The sequence below is a fragment of the Erythrolamprus reginae genome, chromosome 6 (assembly GCF_031021105.1).
Source record: "Erythrolamprus reginae isolate rEryReg1 chromosome 6, rEryReg1.hap1, whole genome shotgun sequence".
NCBI lineage: Eukaryota > Metazoa > Chordata > Lepidosauria > Squamata > Dipsadidae > Erythrolamprus > Erythrolamprus reginae.
This window is the reverse complement of record NC_091955.1, coordinates 91107058-91125650: the sequence shown is the minus strand read 5'-3', so window position 1 is coordinate 91125650 and position 18593 is coordinate 91107058. Positions and strand designations below refer to the sequence as shown.

The following is an 18593-nucleotide window of genomic DNA, read 5'->3' as shown; positions in this document are numbered from 1 at the left end:
TTCCAGATGAGCACACCACTTCTGCTTTTGTTAATCCAAGTGGCATATAGCCCACCACTCTAAAGCTTTTTCTCCCTGATATTTTACAGAAGGAAACTGAGCCCCCTATGGGGAAAGCAGTCTCAACATACTAAAAGAAATAATGCAAGCAGTCACTTTGCCATTGCACTTTAAGACTTCATAATAATCAATATTTCAAAGCACCTCAGCAGCTGGATTGAGACAAAACACAAGGGAAGGGGGGGAGGGGAGGGGTTAGGGGGAGAGGAGAGGAGAGGAGAAAATAGTAGGAAAGAAGAGAAGGGGAAAGAAGAGAATATAGAAGAGGAGAAGAGAATAGAGGAGAGGAGAGAAGAGAAGAGAAGGGAAGGGAAGAGAAGAGAAGGGGAGAGAAGTGAATATAGAAGAGGAGAGGAGAATATAGTAAGAGGGGAGGGGAGGAGAGGAGAGGAGAGGAGAAAAAACCTCTTACTTTACAGGTTCTTGACTTATGACCATAAGTACATACCCCACAGTAACAGAGTCCTTAATGCCTGGAATGCACTACCTGACTGTGGTTTCTTCCCCAAACCCCCAAAGCCTTACTGTAAACCTCACCCCATTCCTAAGAGGTCTGTAAGTAGCGTGCATAAGCGCACCAGCATACCTATCGTCCCTGTCCTAATATTCCCTTTTATTCGTATCCATTTCATATACTCATAGTTATGTTTATACCTATATCAGTTATCTAATACATGTTTGCTGAAATAAATAAATGAAGGCCAACATTTCTGTTGCTAAGCAAGATAGTCATTAGTTTTTGAGTTTTAACAATCTTTCTTGTCATTGCTAAGTGGAATCACTGCACTGGTTAAGTTAGTAACATGGTTGTAAGTTAGTAACATGGTTAGTAACATGGTTGTTAAATGGCTCCCCCATTGACTCGGCTTGTTAGAAGGTCACCAAAGGGGAACAAATAAATATGAACCAGTTGCCAGGTACCCAAATTTTGATCTCATGACCAAGGGGAATGTTGTAACGGTCATGAGATAAACAATCCTAAATCAGGATTCATGGATGCACTGAATGGCTGAGCCAGACAATTCACACTGCTTCACACTTTGGCATCTCTAAAGAGTTCCTTTTTAAAAAAATTAAAGAGGTAGAAGATTATTCTATCTTTTAAAAAACAATTAAAGACATAAAAGCACAATGTAGGATACCTACCATCTTCCCAGCTTCCTCTAATTGTCCAGTCAGGTCTTGCAGTTTCAATCTTAAGATGTCTGCTTCTGCCAAAGCATCTTCTTCAAGCTTTTTGGTGGACTGGATCTCCTGTTGCCTATTAAGATTTGAAGCAAAACACCAAAAACGAGCCATGTTATTCGAAGTTGAATTACTCTTTCTCTCTCTCTCTGTTTGCAAATAATTCTCTGTAAGGGCAACTTTGAATTCCTGGAAGCTACAGGTAGTCCTCGACATAGAATTTAGAATTCTTTGTCCTTTATTGGCCAAGTATGATTGGACACAGAAGGAATTTGTCTTTGGTGCATATGCTCTCAATGTACATAAAATAAAAGATACATTTGTCAAAAATCATGAGGTGCAACACTTAATGATTATCATAGGGTACATTAGTTAGCCCTAGTCCTTCTCTTCATTCAACTGGACAGATCCAGTTCTTAAAGTTGTCAAAATTAGACACACTTGGCATAAGTGAAGGACTTTAACACTAGTGGACTTCAACTCCCAGAATTCTCCAGCCAACATGTTGGTTGGGGAATTCTGGGAGTAGAAGTCCACAAGTCTTAAGCTTGCCAAAATTGTACATCCCTGACCTATGCCCTCTTACCTTCTACAGAAATGCATCATGTGAGTATTATGGGCTACCAATCCTTTTTGGGTTTAGCCTTATGCAGATGTTACCATATGGCAACCGAAACTGGGGGCATTATGTACTGAACTGTAGGGAATTTGCAACCGGGTAGATGCAGAAGCCATATATTCTATACAATGAAGAACAACAACCTGGACAAAAGCGTTTTCTTTAAATGTAGCTGTTCCGTTCTCATCCTCCGCATGTTTCCTGCCATTTTAATGAGCTCCTTATCCAGGGATTCCTTCTGAGCTTCCAAAAAATTTAGTTTCTGGAGCCATTGGGATCTTTTATTCTCCAGAGTTTTCTTGAGGTCCTGTGTGGATAGCAACACAAATATCTGTAGAGCATAGCAATCTTTTGGTTGAATTCAGCTCACAACCTTCCATCTTGTTTTCCACATCCATCTCACACACACACATATAAAACATCATGTGCTTACAGGCTGCTTGGGAATTGGACAATTTGGGGGGGGGGGTTTGGGGGGGGTAGTTTATTAGGAGACAATTCAGGGGTAAAATGCTATTGGTTCAGCCCAGTTCGGGTGTACTGGTAACAGCGGCCAGCAGTGGTTTGGAGAAACTAGTAGCAGAAGCAGCGCGAGGCTCCACCCACCCATCCAGATGTCACCATTTCCATTTTTTTAACCATCTGCGCATGCGTCAATGGAAACCCACGTGGCCCAAGAGGAAGCAAACTGGCAGCAATGTAAGTTAGAACCCACTCCTGGCGTGTGCGCTTCTGAACCAATAGGGAAGGTAAGTAGATTTCACCGCTGAGCCAATTTCATGAGGCTACACTGCGCTTACATCATGGTTCTTTCTTTTCCAAGAAATACAGAAGAGTAGCTAAGGAGCCCTGATGGTGGAATGGTTAAAAAGCTGTTCTGAATCCTAACTCTGCCCATAGCTTGCATTGGCTGCCGATCAATTCAAAGTGTTGGTCATGACCTTTAAAGCCCTACATGGCATTGGACCAGATTACCTCCAGAACCGCCTGCTACCGCACGAATCCCAGCGACCGATAAGGTCCCACAGAGTTGGCCTTCTCCGGGTCCCGTCGACTAAACAATGTCGGTTGGCGGGCCCCAGGGGAAGAGCCTTCTCTGTGGCGGCCCCGGCCCTCTGGAACCAACTCCCCCCAGAGATTAGAACTGCCCCCACCCTCCCTGTCTTTCGTAAACTACTCAAGACTCATTTATATCGCCAGGCATGGGGGAGTTGAGATAGCCCTTCCCCCTAGGCCATTACAAGTTATGCATGGTATGTTTGTCTGTATGTTTGGTTTTATAATAGTGGTTTTAGTTGTTTTTTATTATTGGATTGTACATGTTGTTTTTATTATTGTTGTTAGCCGCCCCGAGTCTACAGAGAGGGGCAGCATACAAATCCAATAAATTATTATTATTAATTAGTTTGGAGTTCAATCCTGACTGACTCAAGGTTGACCCAACCTTCCATCCTTCCAAGGTCGGTAAAACGAAGAGCCAGATTGTAAACCACCCAAAGTGCTGTAAAGCATTATGGAAAAGTATGTAAGTCTATTGTTATGTTGGGGTGGTAATTATCTTCAATTACACTCATATTATTGCTCCTTCCTATTGTCTGTTCACTTAAGACAACACAGCATTTGTTTTGCGGTGTGTGTGTGTGTTTGTTATAAAACTAAACCCGCTTTAACAAAAATTAATGTTCCAGACCCCAAATAAAGCCTGATTGCTTGTTTCACACAACAAGCAAAGACAAGGTTATCATAGGGTTAGGATTTGAATTATTCTAGTAAGGTTCTACTAGAATTGCAGTTATGGCTAGGATTCTACCAGAAACCATCCCATTCTATTTCACTCAGGGGATTTATGGACCATCAAGGCTTTCTCTCCTCAGATCCTTAGAAGTACTTTGGTGGAATCCTGACTATAAACCATGGAAGTGATTCTGCTACTTCAGAAATTCTGAGAACAAGGGGAAAGAATCAATGCTAGATGCCAAGCTGTTGTAGGCCCTCCTATTAACAGAAAGCCCCACAACATTAGCACCTCCAGAAAGGAAAAAGAAAGAAAATAATCTAAAAACAGATCAGAGCTTTGGCAGCAGAAGGGAAGATCTTTCACTTCTTCCTTTGTCTATTTTCTCTGATCTGCTGAGAGGATGCTGCAAAGCCATCAAGCTACCATTCTGCATTGGTTGCCGATCAATTTCCGGTCACAATTCAAAGTGTTGGTTATGACCTTTAAAGCCCTTCATGGCATCGGACCAGAATATCTCCGAGACCGCCTTCTGCTGCACGAATCCCAGCGACCGATTAGGTCCCACAGAGTGGGCCTTCTCCGGGTCCCGTCAACCAAACAATGTCGGTTGGCAGGCCCCAGGGGAAGAGCCTTCTCTGTGGTGGCCCCGACTCTCTGGAACCAGCTCCCCCCAGAGATTAGAACTGCCCCTACCCTCCTTGCCTTTCGTAAACTCCTTAAAACCCACCTTTGTCGTCAGGCATGTGGGAACTGAGATATCTCCCCCGGGCCTATACAATTTATGTATGGTATGTTTGTATGTATGTTTGCTTAATAATGGGGTTTTTTAAATACTTTAAATTGTAAATTATTAGATTTGTCATGAACTGTTTTATTGTGTTGTGAGCCGCCCCGAGTCTACCGAGAGGGGCGGCATACAAATCTAATAAATAAAATAAATAAATAAAAATAAATTCCCCTTAGAGAACCCAAAGTTGTGAGGCAAAAATATTTACCACAGAATCCTCAGATATAAAATATCCTGATATCTCCAACGGCATGTTTGCTGGGAATTCATATTCCAATGCATTTGAATGGTGCCAGATTCATTAAAGGCGAGCCAATGCTTAGAAAGGAATTTATCATCAGGGAAGATAACCTAAGAGCATGCTTGTCTGCCATTCAAGGGTTATTTACCACCAAGGTCTTCTGGTAAGTTTCTTGCAGATCCAATTCACCGTCTGTTGGGTTCGGCAAAGGCAGCCCTGCTAAATCTTCAACTTGAGAAAGTTCTTCTCGCTGCAAAGAAAGAGTGAGATTATTGTTTGCATTCAAGAAAAATGTGCTATTCGCAACTCAAACCAGGGTTGTATAAAGACAATTTACCTCAGATCCAAGTCCCCTTTCAATCTAATGACTCTTTTATGATACCTTGGGAAACATCCAAAGGTATCATAAAAGAGTCATTAGATTGAAAGGGGACTTGGATCTGAGGTAAATTGTCTTTATACAACCCTGGTTTGAGTTGCAAATAGCACATTTTTGTTCTTTTTGTTGTTGTTCAATCCCTATGTCTGCCTCTTCACAATGCCATGGACCACAGCATGCCAGACCCGCCATTCTCAACATGGAGACTTCAATTTAAGAATTTAAATTTTTATTCTGGTTTTATGTCTCCAGTCTGAAGAACAAGCAATACAGAGTACAGTGGAACCCCGACATAAGAGCTGCTCTACTTAAGAGCAACTCGAGATAAGAGCTGGGAGGGGAGAGATATTTTTGTTCTACTTACAAGCCCAAATTCGAGATACAAGCGCCAAGGAGCTGTCTCCTGAAGCCAAACGCTAACTTCCGCGTTCGGCTTCAGGAGACAGCTGCGAAGCGGCGCGCGTGTTTTAAAAGGTTGCAGCCGGCCTGGGGGGCTCGGGGGGGGGGTGCTTGCAGCTTTCTTTCTTGCTCTTTTTCTTTCTCTCTTTTACCTTCCCTTCCTCTATTTCTTCTTTTCTTTCTCCTTCCCACCTTCTTCCCTCCCTCCCTCCCTTCACTCATTCCTCTCTTACTCTCCCCTTTCATAAGTTTCCTTGCTTCCTTCCTCTGTTCCTGTCCCTTCCCCCTTTCTTTCTTTCTTTCTTTCTTTCTTGCTCTTTTTCTTTCTCTCTTTTACCTTCCCTTCCTCTATTTCTTTTCTTTCTCCTTCCCACCTTCTTCCCTCCCTCCCTCCCTTCACTCATTCCTCTCTTACTCTCCCCTTTCATAAGTTTCCTTGCTTCCTTCCTCTGTTCCTGTCCCTTCCCTCTTTCCTTCCTTCCTTCCCACCCTCCGTCCATTCATTCACCCATTCCTCTCTTGATCGCTTAAAGCCGGTCCCTGGTGCAAAAAGGGTTGGGGACCTCTGTCCTACAGGATTGGCTGGCAGAGAAGTTGAACATATGTAAATTTAAAAGTTTAAGAAAGTTTACAAGTTAAGTGAAAGAAACTTCATTATTCATTTATATGTACATGTACATTTCTTCATTAAAAACATGTCTTTCTGCATAATTTAGACTAAATTTGTGAGTTTTTTGAGGGCTGGAACCAATTAAAATTATTTACATTAATTCCTATGGGGAAAAGTCGTTCGAGATAAGAGCTGCTCGACTTAAGAGCCCAGGTCCGGAACGAATTAAACTCGTATCTCGAGGTACCACTGTAATTCAAAACTGTAAAGAAATTGCAGGTTTTAAGTTATTTGAGTCCATTGTTCTCTTTTCTGTTATCATTCTGTCCCCACTATGCCTTTCAAGACAGAAGGCAAGATTCAACAGGTATAGCTGAGATTTAGTGGCTTTTAAAAATGAATTTCTACTACCCTTCAGGAGAGCTTACAAAACAAAACACCAAATACCTTTAAAGAAATGCATTCAAGCACCTGAGAGAACAACAAAAGAACTTTAATATTTAAAAGCAGAAGAACAAGGATGTATTCGCCAGGCCTCTCTGGAGGGGGGATTCTATAATGTAATCAGCATCCCAGCGTTACCTCAATGGAATGGGTTTGGTTTGGTTTGGTTTGATACGATATGGCTGGAATGGAATGGAATAGAATAGAATAATGTATTGGCCAAGTGTGATTGGACACACAAGGAATTTGTCTTTGGTGCAGATGCTCTCAGTGTACATAAAAGAAAATACATTTGTCAGGGAATCATGAGGTACAACACTTAATGATTGTCATAGGGTAGAAATAAGCAATCAGGAAACAATATTAACAGAATGGAATGGAATAGGGAATAGAATGGAATGGGAAGGATTGAATGTAATGGGATGGGATAGAATGGCAGGGCATGGCTGATATGGAATGGATCTACGATTGACCTCACCAGATTCCTAAGAGGTCAGTAAGGAGCGTGCATGAGCCGGGGTGGCACAGCAGGTAGAGTGCTGTACTGCAGGCCACTGAAGCTGACTTGTAGATCTGAAGGTCAGCGGTTCAAATCTCATCACCGGCTCAAGGTTGACTCAGCCTTCCATCCTTCCAAGGTGGGTAAAACGAGGACCCGGATTGTGGGGGCAATAGCCTAGCTCTGTTAAAAAAGTGCTATTGCTAACATGTTGTAAGCCGCCCTGAGTCTAAGGAGAAGGGCGGCAAAAAATCAAATAAATAAATAAATAAATAAATAAATAAATAAACAAACAAACAAACAAATAAATAATAAATAAATAAATAAATAAATAAGTGCACTAGTGTGCCTTCCGTCCCTTGTCCTATTGTCTCTCCTATATCTCCTATATCATTTCTTCTATTCCGATATCTATATCTATATCTATATCTATATATATCCTTTCTCTATTCTTTCATTGATATATTTTATTCCTATATCTTATTCCTATATCCTATACCTTTATTCCTATATTTTATTCCTATATCTCTTCTATTCTTTCTCTAATATATTTTACTACGAGTATATCCTCTATAACCTTCATTGTGTATTGGACAAAATAAATAAACAAACAAACAAACAAACAAATAAATAATGGAATAGAATGGAATGGCTGTAACTCTTAGAACAGAACATTTATATGCTATATTTTCGTTTATAGTCTGGACTCAACAAGCAGTATTGAGAAGTAAGAAAAAACTAGATGTTGTGTTACCCAAACGAGAGAGAAGGCAGCAAAAAAAAATCTTATTGGCTTTAGCAAATATTTAAACCAAGTGTCTTCAGTTCTGGTGTTTCTCATTATCCCCACCCATCATATTCCATTTACCAGTTTTAAAATGGTGGCCTTGAACCTTTCTCCTACTCGCTCTGGCCCTTGAAGAAGCAGTAAAACCTCTCTGTCCAGTGATTCATCTAGCGCCGTCCACTCAATTCCAGGGATCTTAATGAGAAAAAAACAATTTGAAAAAGTCACATGATGCTCCTGAGCTGGAACATGACCTATACACTACACCGAGCACTCATTTGCTTTTCAGTTAATCTAAAATAAGCAGAAAAGATATTAGAAGCTACCCAGGTACTTCAAGGAAACATTTCTCAAACTTCTTTCTTGCGCTATTCCCAATGTTTGTCCGATGTTATGAAAGCTCTAAATATCTAACAGTGGGATAAATACAGATAGTCCTCGACTTACAACCTCAATTGAGCCCAAACATTCTGATCCTAAGTGAGACATTTAAGTGAGTTTTTCACCCATTTTACAACCTTTCTTGCCACACTTGTTAAGTTAGTCACAGAGTTGTTAAGTGAAACCAGCTTCCTCATTGCATTTGCTCATTGAAAGGGGATCACATGACCCTGGGACACTGCAAACAATCGTCATAAGTACATGCCAAGCCTCTGAATTTTGATCACGTGACCATGGGAATTAATTACCGTATTTCTCGGAGTATAAGATGCACCCCCCCCCCAAAAAAAAAGAGGATAGAAATGTTGGTGCATCTTATACATCAAAAATACAGCCATTTTTGGCCTTCTGAAGGCCCCGTGTACTATTTTTGAGAAATATGGGTCCGTTTTTTGCAAAAATTGGATGTGCAGAAGGTTTGGGAGACCTGCAAAGTGCTACTGCGGTCTGGGTAAGGCAAAAATACTGGTTTTTGAGAAACAAACCAGGCAAAAATGGGGGTAGGTTTGCCATCCCCCAGCCCCCAAGAGCACTGTGCGAACCCTCTGCGCAAAAACTGGGGAAAATGGGTTTGTTTTTGCAAAAACCAGGGCACACAGTGGGTTTGGGAGGCCTGCAGAGTGCTCTTGGAGGCTGGGGAGGGCAAAGGTTTTTTTTTCATTACTTACCTCATTGTAATCTTACTGTATCTATTCACCGATGCATTTTATAGTCTGAAAAATACGGCATTAGGGGAGTCATTAAGTGAGTTTTGCTCCATTTTATGTCCTTTCTTGCCACAATTGTTAAGCCAATCACTGCAGAGGTTAAAGTTAATGAGACGGTTGTGAAGTTGTGAATCTGGCTTGCCAACTGACTTTGTCCGAACTTGCAAAAGGTGACCACCTGACCCCGGGATACTGTAACTATCATAAAGATGGGTGAGTTGCCAAATATCTAAATTTTGATCATGTGACCCATGGCGATGCTGAAACGGACGTAAGGGTGAAAAACAGTCATAGGTCACCTTTTCCCTTGTCTTTGTAACTCTGAACAATCATTAAATGAACGGTTGTTAAGTCAAGGACGACCTATACAATGTAGACGCATAGATCAAGATTCTTTCCTTCCCGCTGAGGATCCCATGTATAGATCAGCCATGGGAGTTAAAAATTCTCGCGCAAGGGCTCCTAAGAATTCTAAATAATTTCAACTTCTCCTGTTTTGAAAAGGTATTTCTGACCTCTGATGGTTCCTGTGCCAGGGCCAGTTCGCAGTGCAAGGAATTGGTTGCTTCCAGGAAGCTGCTGTTGAACTTGTAGATTAAGGGGAAGTTGATGCCATTCCTAGTAAAAACACATATACATATACGGACACTTATTTCGAGCTCATAAACACCATCGCAACCTGCATCTTTTTTTGTGTGTGTGGCATCCCAAAATACTCACGAAATCAGTTCTTGCTGCATTTGCTGAACGTTGTTCAACAATTTATTTTTCTCTATGCGCAGCGCCTACAGTTGGGAATAAGAAAAAAATGGCCCTATAAGCAAGAAACAATAATCCCTGGCATTCTCATTTCCTCGCAAAAGTATCATAATGTTACCTCTATCACTGATGTGTATTCCTTCAAGGTAGAGTTTAGTTCTTGTATATCCAGCTCCTTCTGCAATGATGAAGAGGAAGAGTGGTTACACCAGATTATGCCTTAACGGGTCCAAAGACGGGCTACAAGAATGGTGGAAGGTCTTAAGCATAAAACGTATCAGGAAAGACTTCATGAACTCAATCTGTATAGTCTGGAGGACAGAAGGAAAAGGGGGGACATGATCGAAACATTTAAATATGTTAAAGGGTTAAATAAGGTTCAGGAGGGAAGTGTTTTTAATAAGAAAGTGAACACAGGAACAAGGGGAAACAATCTGAAGTTAGTTGAGGGAATGATCAAAGGCAACATGAGAAAATATTATTTTACTGAAAGAGTAGTAGATCCTTGGAACAAACTTCCAGCAGACGTGGTTGGTAAATCCACAGTAACTGAATTTAAACATGCCTGGGATAAACATATATCCATTGTAAGATAAAATACAGGAAATAGTATAAGGGCAGACTAGATGGACCATGAGGTCTTTTTCTGCCGTCAGTCTTCTATGTTTCTATGTTTCTAACTAACCATGCTTTAATAAATAAATACGTAGTTGGCTTTACCCAGTACACCAAACTTATGATTTCTAAATTATGATTGTCCCACACCGGCCTGTCTGTCTGTCTGTCTGTCTATCTATCTATCTAAGCAAAATACCACTCATGCGTCATCACAAAATTCAATTCAATTCAATTTATTAGATTTGTATGCCACCCCTCTCCAAAGACTCGGGGCGGCTCACAACAATAATAAAAACAATATTACAGCGAAAACAAATCTAATATTAAAAAGCACATAAAACCCTATCATATTTTTAAAAAGCAGATCAGAATTGTAAAGTCTACAAACTTGAAACCTGGCATGTATGTTCCTCTTGGCTTCTAGGTGCTCGCTAAGAAAGAATTTTTTGAAATGATAATCATATCATGAGTTTTTCTTATATTATTATTTACACACTCTGATGCTAAGGAGTTAGACATTCTACTCCCCCTCCCCACCTGAAAAGAACTCTGTTCCAAGAGTTCCAACTGCCAGTAGGCATGGCCAACACGTGACTTATCTGGACTGGGAGTTTAGACATTCTACTCCATGCTAAAGAGTTCAATTTATAGCAAAGCACGGGTAGCCAGATACTAGTTTATTTAAATGTCGCATTTTTGAACCACTCATCTCCTCCAAAGAAGGATTCTTTAGCATGTGTAAATTCAAAGTACGAATAACTAGACTGTAGCTGGTCTGTGTAAAGGTAGTCCCTGATATGTAACAGTTCATTTAGTGATTGTTCAAAGTTGCAACGGCATTGGAAAAACTGACATATGACCATATTTCACATCTATGACTGTTGCAGCATTCCCTTGATAACATGATCAAAATTTGTCAATTGACTTATATTTATGTAGTGTCCCAGGGTCCCAGGCCAAAAGGGAGGAGAATATAGGAGGATTATGCGCGTATGTGCTCATACCCATAATTCTATACACACACACACACGTGCATGAGCGCGTGACACCACCATCCCGCTCCCAGCACATGATGGCATGCTTGTTTTTCACTCTCCCCAGCTTCAGAGCCTTTCTGGTGCTCATCTCTGTTTCAAAGCTGAAGAACCAGGACTGTCTGAAGATGTCTCCATGGTCATGTGGCCGGCATGACTAAACACTGAGGCACACAGAACACTGTTACCTTCCCACCAAAGGTGGTCCCTATTTTTCTACTTGCATTTTTTATGTGATTTTGAACTTTTAGATTGGCAGAAGCTGGGACAGGTAGCGGGATCTTACTCCATTATGAGGCATTAGGGATTTGAACCGCTGAACTCCCAACCTTTTTGATCGACTAGTTTATTTACATGTCGCATTTCTGAACCACTCCCTCAAAGAAGGACTCATGTGTAAACTCAAAGTAAGAATAACTACACTGCAGCTGGTCCGTATAAATGTAGCCCCTGACTTGTAACAGTCCACTGCGTCCCTTGTAATATAAGAATATGGAAGGCCAAAGCAGATGTGATGTGATTGCAGGTGAGATGCCCACCAAGACAAAAATGGAAGGGTGCTTTATTGTTGCAAAATGGGATTGTAAAATAGATACTATCCCAAGCAGAGTTAATGATGTTTGGTTACTTGTTTTTTTCCCCCAACATACATTCAAATTAGCTGCAGGTGTTTGGAAGGAAGCAGAGACAAATCTATGCAAAGCAAAGGCTTTGACAACAAAGACTTTTTGGAGAAAATTGTACACAAATACAGGCTGTTCTAAGCCCAGATTTGCATAGCTGCCCGATGCATTGCAGGGATCAAGTCCCAAACAGGAATATAGATTGTCTGTATGTATTGCAACAACCTGGATCATTTCTCTGTGTGGTCTGCATTACATTTTGGCGTGCTAGTTATCAATTTACATTTGGGTAGAAATGTCTAATTAATTGTAGGAGGAGGACAGGAGAAGCATCAGATAGATGGTGAACAGCCATAGTTCCCGCTAAGCTGAGCAGTGAGCAATCGCTCACTTAAAAATCATCATCAACTCAGAGTTTTCCAAACCTGCCCAGAAGCCGAGAGGGAAAGAGTGAGAGGGAAGGAGAGAGAGAGGAAGAGAGAGGAACAGATAGAAAAAAGAGAGGAAGGAAAAGAGAAAGAGAAAGAATGGGAGTAAGGAAGAGAGAAAGAAAATCAAAATCTAGTTTGAAACTAGCTCAACTATTTAAGTGGCATTTTGATATTGATAGAGTTGCCCTATTATGAGCTCACTGTTATAGACACACAGTACAGTATTTTATTTTGAAATTCTCTGAGGCAAAACAGGGTGGGTTTTTTATTTGTTTGTTTGTTTGTTTGTTTGTTTATTTATTATTTCTGTGCCGCCCAGTCCCAAAGGGACTGCCGCTCAGACACTATACTTTTCCGCTCCCCCCCCCCCAAAAAAAAAAATTAGAGGGAACACTGTGAACAGCTGTGTAAATTAGATACACACACATATATATATATATATAGAACACATAGACATATATAGAATTCTATATTATAGCCCATAGCTATTTAAGATATCCCCTTCCTGTTAAACTTTCCATTTTTCTCTCTTTTCTTCCTAACATCTCTTCCTGATCACTGTATCGGCTCACTCCTCAGACCAAAGCTGTTCATCAGCTAAATGCCCCCTTAGAAATACTTCATGCAAGATGCAGAGTTGTAGGCCTATAGCTCTAGGTATGGCTGCCAGTTACTAATAGTTTACTTCAGGGGATGAATTTTCCCATTTTCAGTGTCTGAAGTATACAAACCAACCTCAAGTCCCAGAACTAAACTTTTCTTTCCTTTCCCTCCTTTCCATCCATCCTTCTTTCCTTCTTTTTATTTCTTTCTCTCTTCTTTCCTCTTTTCTTTTTCTCCCCCTCCATTCTCTTTCCCATCTTTCTTTCTTTCTTTCTCTTTCTCTTTTTCTCCTTCTCTCTCATCTTTCTCTCTCTCTTTTTCTTCCCCTCCCCCCTCTACATTTATTTAGTAACCATTCATTAAGTTATAAAAGCACTCAAAAAAGTGACATGATCATTTTTCATACAATCATCGCAGCATCCCCATGGTCACATGATCAAAATTAGACACTTGGGAACTGGCTTATATTTATGACAGGCGCCATAAGTAATCACTGCAGTGATTCACTTAAAAACTGTGAACCATATCGTGGGGAAAAACTCACTTAACTTTCCGAGCATTGGAAATGTTTGGCTCAATTGTGGTCGTAAGTCAAGACTCATCTGCAATATTTTTAATACATTGTTGTTTGGAAGCCTCTTATTTCAAATGTTAATTTTGTTTCAATGTTCTGGGTTTTTAAAAATTTCCTGTTGTGTTCTATACATTGATTATTTGAGGATTTTTTCCCCTTTTCATTTGTTCTAAGCAGCGATAGATATTATGTAAATGTAAAAACAAGTAGCTATTGCATTCCCCAACATCTGCATTGCAAACTTCTGGTATGCAAAACCAGAACAGTACAGGCTATCTTCATCCCAAACTCTTACACTGCTGTCTTTACAACCAATTATAATACACAGTGAGGCTCAGCCAATAGCCTATAAAGCAATATCTAAACACTTTCCATACGAATATATTTCTCTAATAAAAGAAGATATAGAGAGGAAGCCTGAATTATTTCTATTGGGCATAATTGACAAAAATATAAAAAGGAAATAAACTCCTTGATTATAACATCACTACTACAGCTAGAATAACATATGCGCAATTTTGGAAAAACGAGGAAACACCAAATAGGACAGAATTAGACAAATATTGGATTGTGCTGAAATGGACCAATTAACAAGGAAAAAAGAAAAAGACGACACTGAATACTACTCAGTATGGAATAAATTATATGAATGGCTGAAAGAAAGAAGGAATGGATAGGAAATGAACTAGAACTGTCAGTACTTGAAAGAATAAACATCTAATCTTTATAGATCATTGTACAAACAAGTAATTTATAAAAATGTAAAAAAGTTGAACAACTATCCTTGTGGTGTGACCAGAACAATCTAGAACTGAACACACTCAAAACCGTAGAAATGGTGGTAGACTTTAAGAGAAACCCTTCCACCCTTCCACCTCTCACAATACTAGACAACACAGTATCAACAGTAGAGACCTTCAAATTTCTAGGTTCTCAAGACCTAAAATGGTCACCTAACATCAAAAATATCATCAAAAAAGCACAACAAAGAATGTTCTTTCTGCGCCAGCTCAGGAAGCTGAAACTGCTGATACAGTTCTACAGAGGAGCTGCTGATACAGTTCTACAGAGGAATCATTGAGTCTGTCATCTGCACCTCTATAACTGTCTGGTTTGGTGCTGCAACCCAACAGGACCGACACAGACTTCGGAGGATAATCAGAACTGCAGAAAAAACAATTGCAGCCAACCTGCCTTCCATTGAGGACCTGTATACTGCACGAGTCAAAAAGAGGGTGGGAAAAATATTTACTGACCCCTCACATCCTGGACACAAATTGTTTCAACTCCTACCCTCAAAACGTTGCTATAGAGCACTGCACACTAAGACAACTAGACACAAGAACAGTTTTTTCCCGAACGCCATCACTCTACTAAACAAATAATTCCCTCAATACTGTCAGACTTTCTACTAAATCTGCACTTCTATTCTACTAGTTTTTCTCATCATTCCTTTCACCCATTTCCTCCCATGTTGACTGTATGACTGTAACTTGTTGCTTACATCCTAAGATTTTTATTAATATTGCTTCTTCATTGCTTATTTGACCCCTATGACAATCATTAAGTGTTGTACCACATGATTCTTGACAAATGTATATTTTATTTTATGTACGCTGAGAGCATATGCACCAAGACAAATTCCTTGTGTGTCCAATCACACTTGGCCAATAAAAATTCTATTCTATTCTATTCTATTCTATTCTATTGGTATAGGGAAAGTATATTGAGGGATGTAAACGGAGAGATGCTTACTGTAAACATGGGGGAATTGTACCCCTATATGTTTGTCTGTCTTGTTTATGTAGGTGTTTTATGTATATATGATAAAACATTTTTTTAAAAGAATATATTTTCCTTAATCCCATAAGATAGTACTTGTTTAATTATGCCAATTGGGACCTAAAGCTTCTTCATTAAGTGACACATGCAATCTTTTGAAAATTAAATCAGGCTAGAAATTCTTCAATGCAATCGAGGACTCACAAACCTTAAGGAGTGTTGTTTCTTTATTTCTCACCGTGCTTTCATAAAGGTGTGCTTGTATCTGGGAAAAGAAGAACAAAAACTCACTATGAAGTTGCATCCTAGCAGGAAGAAATTCTACTAACATTGTTTGTTTCTCTTTTCCCTAACGTAGTGGGTTTTTTTTTTCTAAGATGGTAAGATAAAACAGAATTGCCTTGTTATGGCTCTTATTATAAATTCCAATCGATATATCAAATGATAACCTCAATGAAGGTCATGAACGACTGTATAATCTACCATATTAGTCCAGCATGGGCTGATAGAAAGGAAAGTGTGGGAAATCTAGGACCTGCATCATTTGTAGCCCAGCACCTTCACTAAACACACCTTACTGGCTTCTAAGTTTTTTAAATTTCTTGTTTTTAACGAATGGCGATATTACATTAGCCAGGAGACTACAAGGCTAATGCAGAGTTGTAGTTTGGCTGCCTGTTTATTAGCAACGTTCGATTAACGCTCATGTTCTTCCCAGGTGCATCGCAAGAGGCAGAGCTAGTTCCGCACCACATAGAAAAACAACTGGCTTTCATGCACCATCATCCAGAGCCCTCTCACTCCACTGAAGCCATCTTACAAAGGGGCGTCCCAACCAGGAAGGCTCAGCGCTAGCAGGATTCTGTCTTCACAAAGTGCCAGCTCATCTCCACACCCAAGTGGTACCTATTTATCTAGTCACATAAAACATGCTTTCGAACTGCTAGGTAGGCAAAAGCTGAGGCGAGGGACAGGAGCTGACCCCGTCGCACGGTGCTAGGACTTGAACCGCCGGAGCAAAAATCATCATTAAGGCCCCGTACCTCTCTGGCTTCTGGGTTCAGAGAGAGGGGGACTGGGCCCCAAATTACTCTGTGAATTTCCATGCCTGGTTATATGCATCATAAATCAAGAGAACACACTACCCCGACTACCATCTTATCTGTTTTTGCTAAGCACTTACAGAAGGGAACACAGAAATCCTGGTTCCGATGGTAGGGTACACACTGCCTGGAGTGTATGTATGTTCTAACTGAAGCACCAGAAAAATGAGTGGAAATGAATAATTGGCTGGAGAAATCAAAAGAAAGCCTTCAAAGCATCGGTGTGTTTTAAAGGACAGGCACATGTTAACAGTTTAAAGCTCATACCAATATGCTTTGCAAAATCTTGCATGCTCTAATAGGCTATATCAGTGATGGCAACCCTTATTTATTTATTAATTGATTGGTTGATTTTGTCCAATACACAATGAGGGTTTTAAGTGGGTATACACATAGTAAAATACATGATGAAGGTTATAGAGGATATACTCATAGTAAAATATATCTAAGAAAGAATAGAAGAGAAGATACAGGAACATATCAATGAACATATCAATGAAACAATAGAAGAATAGATATAGGAATAGAAGAAAGGTATAGGAGATTTTTGGCACTGAGTATCCAAACTGGAACACAGGTACACGTGCCGGAGCAGCAGAATGCCAAAAACCAGCTGGCTGGCACGCACATTCCTATTTTGGTGGGATTTCAGGCAGTTATCTGGCCATTTTGAATTTTAACCATTTTAGCCATTTTAAAACTCAAAATGGCCTGAAAATGGTCCATAAAATGGCCTGAAAAACACCCAGAAAACAGCCCTGAAAATGGCTTGAAAAATAGTCTGGAAACATCCTGGAAAACAGCCAGAAAAACTTGGAACATTTCAACTATCTGAAGCATTGAACTGAATCTCTGCCACCCCACACTGAAACAAAATGTAAGAGTCACTTACTTGGAGTTCACTAATATTCTGGGACAGCTCCTCAATCTTCTTCTGGAGACCATCTGAGTCAAGAGCATTTCTAATATTCTGATTTAAATGACATATTTGTTATTACTGGTTTCCTTTTGTACTAGTTGTCTTTCCATGAAAAAAAATACCTTAACAGAATAATAGAATTGGAAGGGAATAATAGAATTGGAGGTCTTCTAATATAATCCAACTCAAGCAGGAGTTGAATCCATGACACCATTGGCAGCATTGCCCGAACTGGATCCATGCATCATAGTCACATCACCAGCGAATCGCTAACGGTTCAGGTGATCTGGTCCGTGCCAGGAGGAACCCGCCCTTGGCAGGAACTGAAAAAAGTAACTAAAAAAAATCTTCATATGATTCAAAGTGTATTGTCACCCATTCTTACCTCCTCTTGAAGAGCAGAAATCTTAAGAACAAGGGACTGATTCTCTTTTTCCTGATTATGAGAAGAAAGTGGAGAAGAGAAAAAATCAGATGTTGATCGGGAACCTGAGTTGTGTGTTGACTTACATTCGACACTTGCTCCATAATGCAACACAATTTGGATTGTAACTGGGGTGGGCTGCTGGGGGTTTGCAGGGGTTCAGGAGAACCTCTAGCTAAAATTCTGTGCAGTTCAGAGAGCCCCCAAATCCCACTTCTTGGCTGGCCCCGTCCACCCCTCCTCTCCTAGGAGTCCCCACGTGGCCTGTTTTGGATGCAGGTAAGTGTAGGGCACGCAGGGGAGGGCAAAAAACGGGCCTACTGGAAGTTCGTGAAGGCTGGAAACGGGTTCGTTTCCAGACGCCAGAAGGCCTCCGGAGCCTGGGGAGGCCGTTTTTATCCTCCCGGAAGTTCGAAGAAAACCTCCAGAATATGGGGAGGGCAAAAATGCCCCCCGGAGCGGTATAGGAGGCCAACTAGGCCTTGCCCACCCTATGCTAAAATTTTTGAAGCCCACCCCTGCTGCACGAATCCCAGCGACCAGTTAGGTCCCACAGAGTGGGTCTTCTCCGGGTCCCCGTCAACTAAACAATGTTGATGGTGGGACCCAGGGGAAGAGCCTTCTCTGTGGCGGCCCCGACCCTCTGGAACCAACTCGCCCCAGAGATTAGAATTGCTCCCACCCTCTTTGCCTTTCATAACCTTTCGTAAGCTTCTTAAAACCCACCTCTGCCGTCAGGCATGGGGGAATTGAGATACTCTTTCCCCCCAGGCCTTTACAATTTTATGCATGGTATGTCTGTATGTATGTTTGGTTTTACAATAGGG

At 40.7% G+C, this 18593-nt stretch overlaps 1 protein-coding gene across 4 annotated transcripts in view; it reads right to left on the bottom strand.

The window, feature by feature from the left end:
• The window catches only part of IRAG2 (inositol 1,4,5-triphosphate receptor associated 2), a 67483-nt gene that overhangs the window by 35365 nt on the left and 13525 nt on the right, over positions 1–18593 (bottom strand). For all 4 annotated transcript variants that reach the window (XM_070754368.1, XM_070754369.1, XM_070754367.1 and 1 more), the window contains 10 exons: positions 17728–17778; positions 17316–17393; positions 15529–15585; positions 9774–9833; positions 9617–9681; positions 9412–9514; positions 7830–7943; positions 4779–4880; positions 2008–2171; positions 1207–1321 (listed from right to left, as the gene is read on the bottom strand). In XM_070754368.1, coding sequence (XP_070610469.1) covers positions 1207–1321; positions 2008–2171; positions 4779–4880; positions 7830–7943; positions 9412–9514; positions 9617–9681; positions 9774–9833; positions 15529–15585; positions 17316–17393; positions 17728–17778 — 909 coding nt within the window. The remainder of the gene's footprint in view (positions 1–1206; positions 1322–2007; positions 2172–4778; positions 4881–7829; positions 7944–9411; positions 9515–9616; positions 9682–9773; positions 9834–15528; positions 15586–17315; positions 17394–17727; positions 17779–18593) is intronic.